This window comes from Scleropages formosus, chromosome 20, assembly GCF_900964775.1.
Source record: "Scleropages formosus chromosome 20, fSclFor1.1, whole genome shotgun sequence".
Taxonomy (NCBI): Eukaryota; Metazoa; Chordata; class Actinopteri; order Osteoglossiformes; family Osteoglossidae; genus Scleropages; species Scleropages formosus.
Window position 1 is genome coordinate 8,566,665 of NC_041825.1, and position 13,625 is coordinate 8,580,289.

Sequence of the window (13,625 nt, forward strand, 5' to 3'; positions counted from 1 at the left end):
TGGCCGGGGCCTGCCCTGGGGTTCGAGCCCTGCTTGGAGTCCCCTGCAGCACGCTGGCATCCCACCCGGGGTGTGTCCCCTCTCCCTCTGGCCTTGCGTCCTGTGTTGCCGGGTTAGGCTCCGTTTCGGGACAAGTGCTTGTGTACATCTGGATAATTTTACCGGAGCAACTTTGGGTAAGTACCTTGTTCAAGGGTACTACAACTGGAGCTGAGATTTGAACCTGTGACTTTCTCAAGGTCGAAAGGCAGCTACCCTAACTACTCCTCTACCAGCTGCCCTGTGTCTCATGATGTATGTTTTTCTTAAAAAACTGATCCTGCTATCCTATCTCCATTTCTAATTTTTTTTCTGTTTCATTTACATGAAACAAAAAAGACAATTAATTTCAAATTTATCGCACAGATAAAAACAATTTGTACGTTTTTCGGTTTTTTTGTCTTTTACTTTTTACGCTTCTTTTATGCTTCTCAGATTATTGTTTACAAAGGCTGCAGTGTCATACACAGCACTGAGGATATCCTGGACACTAATGTAAACATGAGCCGCGCATTGTTGCTGTAATGCGTCACTTCACTTATCCGCACGGTCGTTTCCACCTGGAGTTCCTCACCATGGTTTCAGTCCTGCCGCTCGGTGTAAATTTAAAGCCCTTTATTAAGGGGAGCTGATAGAATCTGCAATGCTTCTTTAGCTTGTCTCAGAACTATCAGTCATCCCTTTTTTTCAGACAGTTAAATGTCTTGAATGGCTCTCAGTATGTGAGAGAAAAGGTGTTGAAACCAGTTCTGCGGTTTTCCGAAGTATTTACCTTGGCAAGTTAAGAGCAAACCATCTGAGGCACACACACCTGTTATCAAATGGCACCATAGCACATCTTTGGAACTATTGCTTGTCTCCGGTGTTTATTTTCGTTGATTAATAATCAATTTATTATTAGCGTTTTCGATTTTGCTACGTTTGATGTTGACGTTGCTGTTCCCATGGTGCCTGGAATACTGAACCAGTGCTCATGCTTCTAATTATTACATTGATGCATATACCCCCCCAGGGTATAACATAGTTTCTGGAAACATAAAATCACTTCTCGGTGCTTTAAACAAACTGGGAACAAACTGATGGACGGACGATGGATGACCCCTGCGATCAAACCTTCCCTTCTTTTGCTACCGTACACCTCAACAGACTGCTTCCACCGCCGGCTGCAGTGATTCATCTCGTTTTTAGTGCTTTTCATTACTTTGGATATGAAAAATCAGATGTAACTATTAATTGAAAATAAAGGCGGCGCGCTCGTATCCCGATGCCCGGCGGCATTTTCTGTACGCTGAGTGTAATTTTGTGTTTGAGCAGCTGTTGCTTGAAGTGCCATCAGGCAGCATGGATGAGTGTGTCGGGCAGCCAGCTGCAGCAGGCAGGACTCGCATACTGTACGTGTTTGAAGCAGAGCTCGGTCCAGCTGCTCTTCCATGTGAACTGATCAAAGCTGGCCCGACACACCGGGTTGCGGTGACAGCGGTGACAACAGCTTGCTCACGACGCCGTCTGATCCGATTAACCGCCGCGGTGTTTTTGTGGGCCTTTCTGTGGTTTAATTGACGCACCCGTGTTACTTTTTGAAATGCCATTCAAACACCGAGCATCTGTGGGATCTTGCTCCGCATCCATCATCGGCGGTACCTCAGCCTAGCTGAGTGCTGTGTGTGTGTGTGTGTGTGTGTGTGTGTGTGTGGGGGGGGGGGTGCCTTTTTCAGGCCTGTGTCGAAATGTGAGTATGTGTAAATCTTTTTTTTTCCCCCACTGTGATGAAGTACCATTCTCCGCCAGTGTGCTCAGGTCTACTTCATAAATACATAAGCTTATATTGTACTGTATCTCCTGGGATTTGGTGATGTGATTCTTTCCTGATGTCATAAAAAGCAACAACGCTGGTTGTGAAACTGATTTTAAAGGTCAGGGGTCTGACACTTTAGCTGAGCAGGAAGATCCTCGATAAAGCAATTTCTTCTTGGAAAATTAAAAGGTCTTGCTGAAACTGACTTTAGTTCGGTAAATGGTACCTGTGAGTGTTATTACTTTTAATGAAAGCTATTATAAAAGTCTTTTGTGTGTTGTAAAATAAAGCTTTAATTTTAGATGTGAGACTTTTTCAACGTTATAAAAGCGTAAATATATGCTGATCGTAGCTGATCCACTATTTAATCAAATAAAAGCCAATTAAAATGTAATTGATATGTTATTTGGCACTGGCTAAAATTTAATTAAGTATGGAAATTTTAATAACAATGGGAGATATATAGTGTTTTATTGCTATTATTCATCACTGATGTATACATATTTGTTAGATGTGTATTTTATGACTCGTGAACCGGGGCACAAGAAAAACCTGCTCCAATGCACAAATAAGCCCCTAATTTAATTTTAAGTGTGTTGGTTAATTAGTGTGATGTGTTTTTCCTGTAAACTGTCCTTGTTTGTTTTTTTGCCTCATTAAAAAGATAAAAATCTGTTGTGTTTACTGCCTCTGCTGGCTAGGATTGAAGTAGTATTTACACGGAGCACTCATTCTCCTGACTTGTTATCATGGCTGCTTTTCTGCTATCGCTTTCTGATTTAGCCAGTGTGGCTTTCACCCAAGTGGCTCCCTGTCATTAAGATACTAAATCTCTTTGGGCAATGGAGTCAAATTAGTTTGCCTTTCTAATTATCCTAATACTGCTTCCTGTGTGATTGTTTTCCACCACGGAGTTCCTCTGATCCACATGCAGAAATAAACCTCAGATTGCTTCCAATAAGCTGTTATCTCTTGGCTCCCAAATCATTTTACACTGGAAGTAAAACAAGTGGGGCTTCACGGTATTGTTACAAATAATTTTGTGCTCTATATAGGGTAACTCTGTTTTTTGGAGGATATACAGCGCACACGTTTACAAACAAACAAAAATGCACATTGTGGCCTATGGTCTATTGTTTACGTGGGGTTTTTCCGATACCGTCTTTGTCTGCCAAATTCACTTGATAGTGATATTTATTTTACAGCAGCGCTGTCTGACAAATTAAAAACGGCACAAATGCGCACGAAAGGATCTTTTTTAATTCATCTTACCTGTTACTTCCATAATTGCTTGTCTGTGTTTTCTTTTATCACTTTTATCTGTATGCGTCACCTTGTCAAAAGAACATACTAATTATTAAAAGACTTTATTTCTGAGCTCGGTTCATTTTTCAATTCTTTTCTGGACTCTTGCCGATTTCAAGCACAGTATCTCAGTCTAGACTCTCTTCAGCTGATCGTTACGCTGGAAAATTGTATGCATCTAAGTGTGAAATATCTTAAAAACATATGTATTTCATAGTATCAAAGACATTTCGAAGACTTTTGTGCTTTGCTTTATATGTATGCTCAATAATATTCATTAAAAAGTATCTGATCAAACCTGCTCGAAAGATATGCATATTTTGCTTGTATAGAAGCACTTTTACCTCATTTGGTAGACAACTGCTCTCATACATGAGTGTCGGTGAATCTCACCCATTCTGCACATACCTTTCCTATTTTTAGAGGGATACACGTATTACCGAAGCCAAAGTGTTAATCGGGTCAGAGAGAATGATGAATTGTTGGGGAGTATTTACTCCGAAATTCTATCTCACCGCCCTGATTGTAGTTTTACTTCTGGCTTGATTGAGAGCATTCTTTCGAAGCTTTTTTCCCGCCCCGTTGTACTTCTTCTGCAGACACGTCTGGGTCACGTGACCACACGGGGCGGAGAGGAGCTACCTGGCCGGGGGAGGAAGCAGGTAAGGATCGCTGCGCTTCACACCTGGCTTTGCGTCTCGCTCTATCCCCAGGCGGAGGACCGTCGTCTCCCGAAGGACATCACATCCATCGCTTCCCGACTGCTTTTTTTTTTTCCTTTTGTGGATTAATGCTCAGGTTTTGACTGCCATACTTTGTGTTCTGCGCGTTTTTGTATGGGAAACAGACCCAACCGGCACCACATCTATTTCTGAGTATTTTTCTAATTGGCGTGTGCAATAAGACCCCTTCTTTTCAAGTGATACCAGCTTCATGGGGTTTTTTTTCTCCTCCCTGCGCACGCCGCTTGATTTGATCCTGTAGCGGTATTACATTACACTGCTCTATATCAGTGTCTAATCTGCATTTACAATTTGTGAGCAACAGCCACCTCTCTTTTGTTATTTTTTTTTCCCGAGCGGGCCGCTCGCTCAGCCGCCTGCTTGGGCCTTCTCCTTCTCCTTGGTGCGTGGGAACTGCCCCCTCGCACAGAAGCTCGTGGACCCCCGCTCCACCCCACCCCACCCCACCCCGGGAGCGTGGCGATGTTCGGCCCGGGGCAGCTGGTGTCGGCCCTCGCCCCCGCGGTCTTTCACCCGGCCACGGCGCACTTCTACCCAGCCTTTCCCTCCAGGCTGGGCTCGACGCACATCTCCGGTCTGCTGGTACCGAGTCCGTTGGTCAGCTACGACGTTCTGCAGAGTTACCTGCAACCCGAACCCTGCAAACAGGCATTGATCCTGGCCACGCAGGCAGCTGGCCTTGTGGGCATCACTGACTACAAAGGTGAGCTCTGGGCACTTCTGGGCTTTGTGTGATTCTTGCACCTTCACTTATCTAATAATAATAAGAAGAAAAAGAATAATAATCCTTTGAACAGCAATGTCAAAGAGCAATACAATAGTGCACACTAATTGGCTTCCCCCGCTTATATGATAGTGCTTGAGATTTGTTAAAATCTCAAAAACGTTAATATTTAACATATTTACTGGAAACTTTACACAACAAACACAGATCTGGCAGGGCTCATTTTCTTTATTTATCATACCTTAGTCGCTTTAGTAATATCAGTGTCTGACACGCATTCGGGAGTAATAAATTAGGCATGTTGTGTCAGTAAATAAGGTCGGTAAATTATTTACAGACTTGTTTGTGCGACAAAAGGATTAGTGCTGAAATAATCGTCCCCCTTTTCACCGCAACAATGAAGGGGCATGCGAGAGAGGAAGTGCGCCGACAGCGGATTGACTCATGAGTATCAGCTGATTGCCGCTTCAGTTTTGCACTGTTTGTTAATTGGGCCTAATGAACGTGCTGCTAATTATCCAATGTGGAGCAATTAGAGCCTTGTCGCTCGCTGGCGTGGGCATAATCGCTGGGGGTGCTCTGGTCACGCTCCGATTTCCAGATGAACTGCGTCCAGTGAAGCAGCGGCGCGCGCGGGCCAACTACAGCAGCTGGCAGCTGGAGGAGCTGGAGAAGGCCTTTGAGACAACCCACTACCCTGACATCTTCATGAGGGAGGCCCTGGCCCTCAGGCTGGACCTCATTGAGGCCAGGGTGCAGGTACCGGACACTTCTCCTTTTTTTCTGGTTCTACCTTACGCTCTGATGACCCTAGAGTCTTGACGATGGTGGTGCACGCCTACGGTATCAGTGCATTCGTATCTAATGCTGCATGAGATCCAGTGAAAGGTCTGTGTGTGTATGCTCACTTGACAGGTATGTGACCACAAAGGTCATTACAAACAAAAGTGGTCATACATTTATCTGGGACAGTTGGTAGCATCGTGGTCAGAGCTACTGCCTCTTGGTCCAAGAGTTGGAGGTTCAATCTGCAGCTGTAGTATCCATGAGCAAAGTACTTACTGTAAAATTACCCAGCTGTATAAATGGGTACATAATTGTAACCTCAACATTGTAAGTTGCTTTGGCGAAAAGCATCAGCTAAATCAATAAATGTAAATATTCATCTGTAATGCTTTTTTTTTTTTGCACAGTCTAAAAGGGATAGTAGGAGGCACAGTGGTAGAGCTGCTGCCCAAGGACATAGGTTTGATTCCCAACCCCTGCAATAATACCCTTGGTCAAGGTACTTGCCCTGAAATTCTTGAATAAAAATGACCTGATAGTATAGTAAAAAAAAAAAAAAAAATTACTATATTAATGGATAAATCATAGTAAATTGCTTTGGTGAAGAGTATGAGCTGAATCAGTAGTCTTGGATGTGTATGTGATGCTCGAAGAACTGCTGCTGACTGCATCCAGTCTTGAACTTGAATCAGACTTGGGATAAGGATGTTTGTCCAGGAACTCATCACCTGAGAAGACTGGAAATGATGGAATGCCAAAATGCTGCGTCCATGGAAACCAGTGGGTGTCTGGGGTGTTTATACTGTCAGCAGAAAGGAGTTTGCTTAGGTTTCATTAATTCAGAAAAAATGGTCTGGTCAAAGCTTTGCTACAAACCTCACTAAGACCACTATTGTTTTGAAGGCAGTCATTTATTACTTGCCAGATCACTTTCTGATATTTAAATGGACTGCCTTCAAATCCCACCTCGTGCTGTGGTACACTTAAGGTACTTAACCTGACCTGATACAGTATAAATTACCCAGTTGTAGTAATGGTTTAACAATTGTACACTTTGTACATTGTTTGGAGAAAAGCATCCATTAAATAAACAAATGCAAAGGAAAGTAATTTCTAACTTAACGGGAGAGTTTATTATAAAAAATGGATTGCATACCCAGAAAAGACAAAAGATCAAGGTGAATAAACACACACATCGTCTGAAACCGCTTGTCCCATGTGGGGTCGCGGGGAGCCGGAGCATAACCCAGCAGCACAGGGCGAAGGGCTGGAGGGGAGGGGACACACCCAGGACGGGACGCCAGTCCGTTGCAAGGCACCCCCAAGTGGGACTCAAACCCCAGACCCACCGGAGAGCAGGACCTGGTCCAACCGACTGCGTCACCGTGCGCCCCAACATGAATAAAGTAAATGGAAAATCAAAACTAAAGCATTACACTAGTATTATCTCAGGGCTGTGATGGCCCAGTGGGTTTGGCTGGGTCCAGCTCTCTGGTGGGTGTGGGTTTGAGTCCAGCTTGGGGTGTCTTGTAGTGGACTTGTGTCCCCTCCAGCCTTATGCCCTGTGTTGCTTGGTTAGGCTCTGGTTCGCTGCAACCCTGCCTGGGACAAGTGGTGTCAGCCAATGTGTGTGTGGTATTATCTCTGTTTATTTCCTTTTAGGGGGGTGCGGTGGCGCAGTGGGTTGGACCACAGTCCTGCTCTCCGGTGGGTCTGGGGTTCGAGTCTTGCTGGGGGTGCCTTGCGACGGACTGGCGTCCCGTCCTGGGTGTGTCCCCGCCCCCTCTGGCCTTACGCCCTGTGTTTCCGGGTAGGCTCCGGTTCCCCGCAACCCCGTGTGGGACAAGCGGTTCTGAAAGTGTGTGTGTGTGTGTGTGTGTGTGTGTGTGTGTGTGTGTGTGTGTTTGTTTCCTTTCATGACCTTTCATGTTGGCTCAGTAAAGTCTCGCAGTGCCACGTTCTCCAGGTTTGGTTCCAGAACCGTCGAGCCAAAATGCGGCGCCAGATGAAAGCGCAGGGACGAGAGGTGGACAAGCTGGAAGACAAGGACTGCGAGGAAGCGCCGATCCAGTCCAACCACAACGCCCGGGACCCAGAAAGCTCTGACAACGAGCCCTGGGAGAACAGAAGGCATGAGAAGAGGAGCCCCACTCGGGTCCAAGGTCAGGCCCCAACACCGCCAGTCCATGCACAGAGGTCAGGGTCCAGAAAGCAGGAGGGGACGACCCAGGGGTCCAGCCCCGAAGAGCTTCGCTCCTGCAGCATCGCCAAACTGCGCGCCAAGGCCAGGAAGCACGAGGCAGAGATCCATAGCACGGCCGCCAAGTCGGGACTGGAGTTACAGGTGTACACGGAGGCAACCCTTGCAGATGTGGGGAGTGACTGACACTTTGCTCCGGTCACCACTGCTAACTGCTGCTCTTCCAAAGTATCCCCTCCAGGGCATCCTGCCCATGAATGGCGCAGTCACGCTATGCACAGCATCTGAGGCTACTACAGTGGAAAAAAAAAAAGTGCAAATTCCGAAAGTTCGTTGTGCTGTGTCTATTAATGTGTATTTCTTTTGTATTCATTTTATTGGGTCAATAAACGTGTGTATGAAAATATACGTGTATTGGCATATGTACTGTCCAGTGTAATATACCTCCAATCTCATTAATAAATCGATTTTTTGATTCGCTAGGTTTCTATTAATTTTTCATTAAAAATATAAACAAATAATACTGCTTCTGATCAGCTACAAATTCTTCAGTTAAAGTGATCGTGAAGTCCCAATACGTGGAAATGTGCATTGCATTGCCATTACGAGGCATTTTAAGAGCTGTTTTATGAAATGGAACATGGTTTATGACGTAATTTCCAAATATCTTTTCTTAAAAACATACACAAGTCTGGACTGGTGTATGAAATTAATTGTACTTATTTTTTTACCTGAACTGTCTTGTACTTTAAAATATAATTGTTATGAGTGTGTAGAACAAATCGAGACCATGAATGTATAAAAATAATATTTTCAGTGCAAGTACTATCACTGCCAATAGATGGTGCAAATATTCATTTCCAAAACACAGCCAACTGCACAGCAAGTCCACTCAAAATTCAGAAAAGAAAAAAAATTCTGTAATGGAGCTTCATGTATTTTTACTATTTGCATGAGTACTTATTACCCCTGGTTGCACAGTCGTAACTAGGGGGAACGACAAGGATACACAAGCAAGCCTAATGTGCCCCATAACCCAATTTTTTTGTGTAATACTCTGCTGAGAATTGGTAATACGTTCATCCCACCCACCCACTGAAGAGTGGTAAAATAGTGGTATTGTGACCATTGCAATTATCTGATTTGACCGGCTTAATCTGAATGCATGTTCATGGCTGTCAACCATGTCCGTTAATTCATGTAAATATGTAGTGTCAAATACGTAGAAGCTGAAGCGCTGGCAGAGGACCGGAAGCGGTGGAGAGACCTCGTTGCCCGATGTACCCAGCAGCACAGGAGGATCTAAGACTAAGAGACTAAGATGTAGTGTCACTAAATTCTTCAATTCAAGTGATGTATATGGAATAATGAAGTGGGATGATACTTTTCAATATGCAAAGAATTGCAGGCATAACAAGGTGGGGTGGGGTGGGGGGGGGTGTGTGGATTTGCCCCCTTTTATGTTCAGGCAAGTTTGATGTGTGCCGCCCGATATCTATAATACTTCACTGAGAATAAATTTGGCTCTTCTCAATACCTGGCAAATTGTTGCCCCCCCTAACACTAACTAATATTTGTGCTCTAATTATTTTGTAGAGACATTTTAACCGATCCACTTAGCATGTTTTCCGTTATCTGAACACAAAGAAAACGCATCTTAAACAAAAATTAAACCCACCAAAGTTTTCGGCCACCGTGTGTTTTTCCGCAGCCCGTCTTCGCAAAAGACAAGACTTTCTTATGAATTAATTATTGCGAAACCTCTTTTGTTAGCAGGTAATTAATTAGCTTTAGACAATCTCCCTCTTCTTGGCTGATTAGCAAGTAGATAACAGTACTTGAGTTCCAGGGGACTCTTTCCTACCACCTACCGTTTGTTCAGCATCACTAATGACCTGTGAGGATTACACCTACAGCACAACGCTTTCAGTGCACATACAGAGCGAGCATGCTGGGTCTTATCGTAGTATTTGGACCGGCGTAATCGTTATACTGCATCATTCACTAAAACCCGCAACTTGGGCCAGCAGGAGCTGTCACTTCGTAACCGAGCGACTGGTGTTTGAATACCCCCTCCTGCTGCCGCACCCTTAAACAAGGTACCTACCCTCAGCTAATAGAATAAAAATGACTCAGCTGTACATGCAAACAGCATGTGGTGAACTGCTTTGGAAAAAAGTGCCAGATAAAGTAAAAAAAAAAAAAAAAACTTTTATTCATCTACAAATCAGTTACCTGTGGATGAAGTATGATGGGTTCAACATCTTGGGGATGTGGTGGCGCAACGGGTTTGACCGGGTCCTGTTCTCTGGTGGGTCTGAGCTTCAAGTCCCACTTGGGGTGAATTGCGGTGGACTGGCGTCCCGTCCTGGGTGTGTCCCCTCCCCCTCCAGCCCTACGCCCTCCGTTGCCAGGTTAGGCTCTGGTTCGCCCCGACCCCACTCAGGACAAGCGGTTTCAGACGCTACGTGTGTCTGTGTGTCTGTGGGTTTGACATCAGAGCTTAAAATCCTGACATCAGTGCTCCAAATGACTGTTTGCTAGTAAAAATGATGAATCTGACACCTGAGCTGCAATGTCAGCCGGGGCGAAAGAGAAACAGCCTCGGAGGGAATAGGAAAGTTTCATTTGAAACTTGTAGAAAGTGCGGTGAGTTACTGAAACTATTTCTAGTATACAAATTGGCACGTTGGCTTTTTCAGGGCTTTCTCTTGGTTGCAGTGTGTGTTGGAGTCAGGTTAAGGTGGCGAAGCCGCGAGCAAATTGGGCGTACAAACGGCTTTTGTTAGCAGCACAAGACGTTTTCCAGATGTGGCATCCAGGAGGGTTTATATATCATCTGAGCCGGAGTGCTGGGTCCCCCTCCCTGACCCTCCGCTCCCTCCCCCCATTCACACATGGTGGGAACAGCAGCTCCGTGTCAGACACATTCTATTCCGCTGAATCAGGGCATTTCCTGTGGGCTCCGTTGGAGGCGAGGCGAGAGCTTTTTGAAACACAGGCCCTGTTTGTACTGCGGCGCCCCGAGTCAAAGCTCCGAGCGCTTTGCGCACGGCAGCCCGGAGGAGCGCGGAGGACAGAGCCTCAGGAACGTGGAGCGGGGCCGGCGCTACGCATCCATCAGTCTGCAGAATAACCAAAAGTCGTTCAAGCACAACGAAGAAAGGTTACTCGAGTTGGCAACTGACACCTTTAGGGAAAAAAAAATGAGAAGCTGAAAAGGTCGGCAAGGTCGAAAAGTCAAACGAATGAATACCTGTTTGTTTTTGCTTTATGATTTCTTTGCAGAGTATTGAGTTCTGTACCGGAGCTGGTTTGGACATCCTAGATGCACGAGCGCCCCCCTCTGACGGAGATAAGAACGCACATCACAAAGTGTGCATAACTGCTTCTCAATGTTCAAGCCTCGGGGGCTTTTAATAGAGCAGTGGTTGGAGCTGTTACCTTTTAATGGGAGGGTTATCGGTTCCAATCTCACATACTTTTGAGGAAGGTGCTTGCTCTTGATTGTTCCGACAAAGCTACCCAGCTGTATAAACACACGCAGGCTGAAGCCGCTTGTCCTGAGCGGGGTTATGGCGAGCAGGAGCCTAGCCTGGCAGCACAGGGCGTGGGGCTTTTGGGGGAGGGGACAAAGCCAGGACAGGATGCCGGTCTGTCACAAGGCACCCCAAGCGGGGCTCGAACTCTAGATCCGCCAGAGAACAGGAGCTGGCCAAGCCTGCTGCACTACTGCACCCCCTGCTATAAAAGAGTCAGCTAATGGAATAAATGTCGCCATGTGATGGGTCTCCATGTAGTTGTCATAAAAAGGTTTACATATATAGGTATAACTTTGATAACTGTTGCTTTTATGGTGAAGTGTCAGAGATTGTCACCCTAACATGTTCTCTTCGCATCCTAAGAATGTTAACTGCTGATTTTGTCTTCAGTAATTTTATTTAAAATGAGACATGAGGTTTAGTAAATCATGAATGCTACCACATCTTAGAAAGATATGTACGGCTCTCGGAGGCAAAAAATGCAATGTTATGGAGCCATAGTATTTTTGTGTCATGGCACATACACACACACTGAACTAGATTCAAACCTACTCCTGAACAGCCTGGGGGTTATGGGGCAGTGGCTGTACAGTTAATATTTTAAATTTCTCAAACACACACACACACACACACCATCTGAAACTACTTGTCCCATACAGGGTCGCGGGGAGCCAGAGACTAACCCAGCAACACAGGGCATAAGGCTGGAGGGGGAGGGGACAAACCCAGGATGGGACGCCAGTCCGTCGCAAGGCACCCCAAGTGGGACCTGAACCCCAGACCTACCGGAGAGCAGGACCCAGTCCAACCCACTGCGCCGCCATGCCCCCTCTTGTGTCATGGCAGTGTTTCCCTATCCTGTTTCTGGAGTTTCCCTGTCTGTGCTGGTTTTGCTTAAACGGAGGCTGACAGCTAATTTATCTCTATGAACATTGCACTGAAGAAACTATAAGAATTATTGTATAATTCTATTCAAATTAGGGGGCACTGTGGCAGGGTGGTGCAGCAGGCTTGGCTGGGTCCTGCTCTCTGGTGGGTCTGGGGTTCGAATTGTGCTTGGAGTACCTTGCAATGGAGTGGCGTCCCGTCTTGGGTGTGTCCCCTGCGCCCTGTGTTGCCGGGTTACTAAATTAGTAAAATTATTTATAATATCTCTTTGCCCCTGAAAAAGCCAAAAAATAGAATTTTCATTATTTAATTTATTATTTAATTTCTATTTTTTTCTATTAATTTCTATATTTAATATCTTTCATCATTCTTGGCCCCCATTATTAGTCAGGGAAATAAATTAATTTACCCTTTTGTTGTGCAGTTCTTTGTACGTTTTGTGTATTTTGTTCTTTATGTTGGCCTGGGTTTCGCAAGTGATGAAACAATTTAGGAAGTGTGTGAAAAACTGTTGAAAATATTTTGCTTGAGCTTTGTGCCGTGACTTAATTTCCTACCCACCTGGAAACAGTTTGTGAGATACGCTTAAGATAATTTACTGCCCACATAGTCCAAGCTTCTCTGAAAGGAACTCGTCACATGACTATTCTTCATCGTGACTATTACAGTGAACTCTAGGTACAAAAAAGGTTTATGTTTGCTGCAGAAATATTTCAGCAGTGTTGAGACGCCATCTGCGTGATGACTTTCACTTTGTGTAGTTTGGCAGCGGTCGCCAGAAAATATCAGGGTTGTGACAGTTCTTTTTTCGGACGGATGTCTGACTCTTTAGCAACTATAAAACTCTAAAGTTTTGAAACTTACGTGGGAAATGCAGACATTCATTGTGAGCGTGCCTTTCTTCCGTGTGCCGTGTTTAACATGATGCAGCTGTACAAATCCATTGATCGTTGTAAGCTGTTTAATATTGTAAATCACTTTGGAGAAAGAGTCAGCACAATGAATAAATATAAACATAAAGTCTTTTTTTTTTACTCCTTTCTTAATAAAACAGGCAAGTACGAAGCAACAACAGCTAAACTGATCTACTGCTTTATTTTGTGTTAGAGGTTTTTCCTTTCTCCCTCGGAGACAAAGTTTGTTAAAGCTTCTCATTTCTCTTCTTACAGCTTCTCTTACATACCCTGGAAACATGGTGCATGTGGTTGTGTTTTCAAGCGTTATTTTTATCCATCAATTATTTTTTTTCGTTCCATTCATTCCCGTCATCCATCATACACACATACATACGCTCTCTCATATATTCCCAGCGACAAACTATTTGTATGTCTTCATGAGAATGTTTTTCTTGTGTCCCGGTACTCTGCTGATTAATTTAACTTTGGGTTGAAGATAATGTCGAAAGCAATGAAAATCAACATTCCTCATCCTTCCCCCAGTCTGAGTTAAACTGGAAAGACTAACCAGGAAAAAATAATGGGGGAGGGGTACTGGGGAAGGGGTACTGTTTGGGATGGGAAGTTGCAAGGGGGGCAGGGTGAGGCCCGAGCAGTTTACTTTGAGCAGCACATGGTGTTTTTTCGCAAGTTCACGTGTACAAATA

The 13,625-nt window shown here is 44.8% G+C and overlaps 1 protein-coding gene across 1 annotated transcript; it reads left to right on the forward strand.

Moving 5' to 3' along the window:
- The first annotated feature begins 4,344 nt into the window (after positions 1-4,344).
- On the forward strand, positions 4,345-7,821 carry LOC108926361 (visual system homeobox 2). Its single transcript, XM_029246531.1, has 3 exons — positions 4,345-4,585; positions 5,208-5,365; positions 7,359-7,821. Exons 1-3 carry the CDS (start codon positions 4,345-4,347, stop codon positions 7,776-7,778), a joined length of 819 nt encoding a protein of 272 aa, XP_029102364.1. The 3' UTR covers positions 7,779-7,821.
- The last annotated feature ends 5,804 nt before the right edge of the window (positions 7,822-13,625 follow it).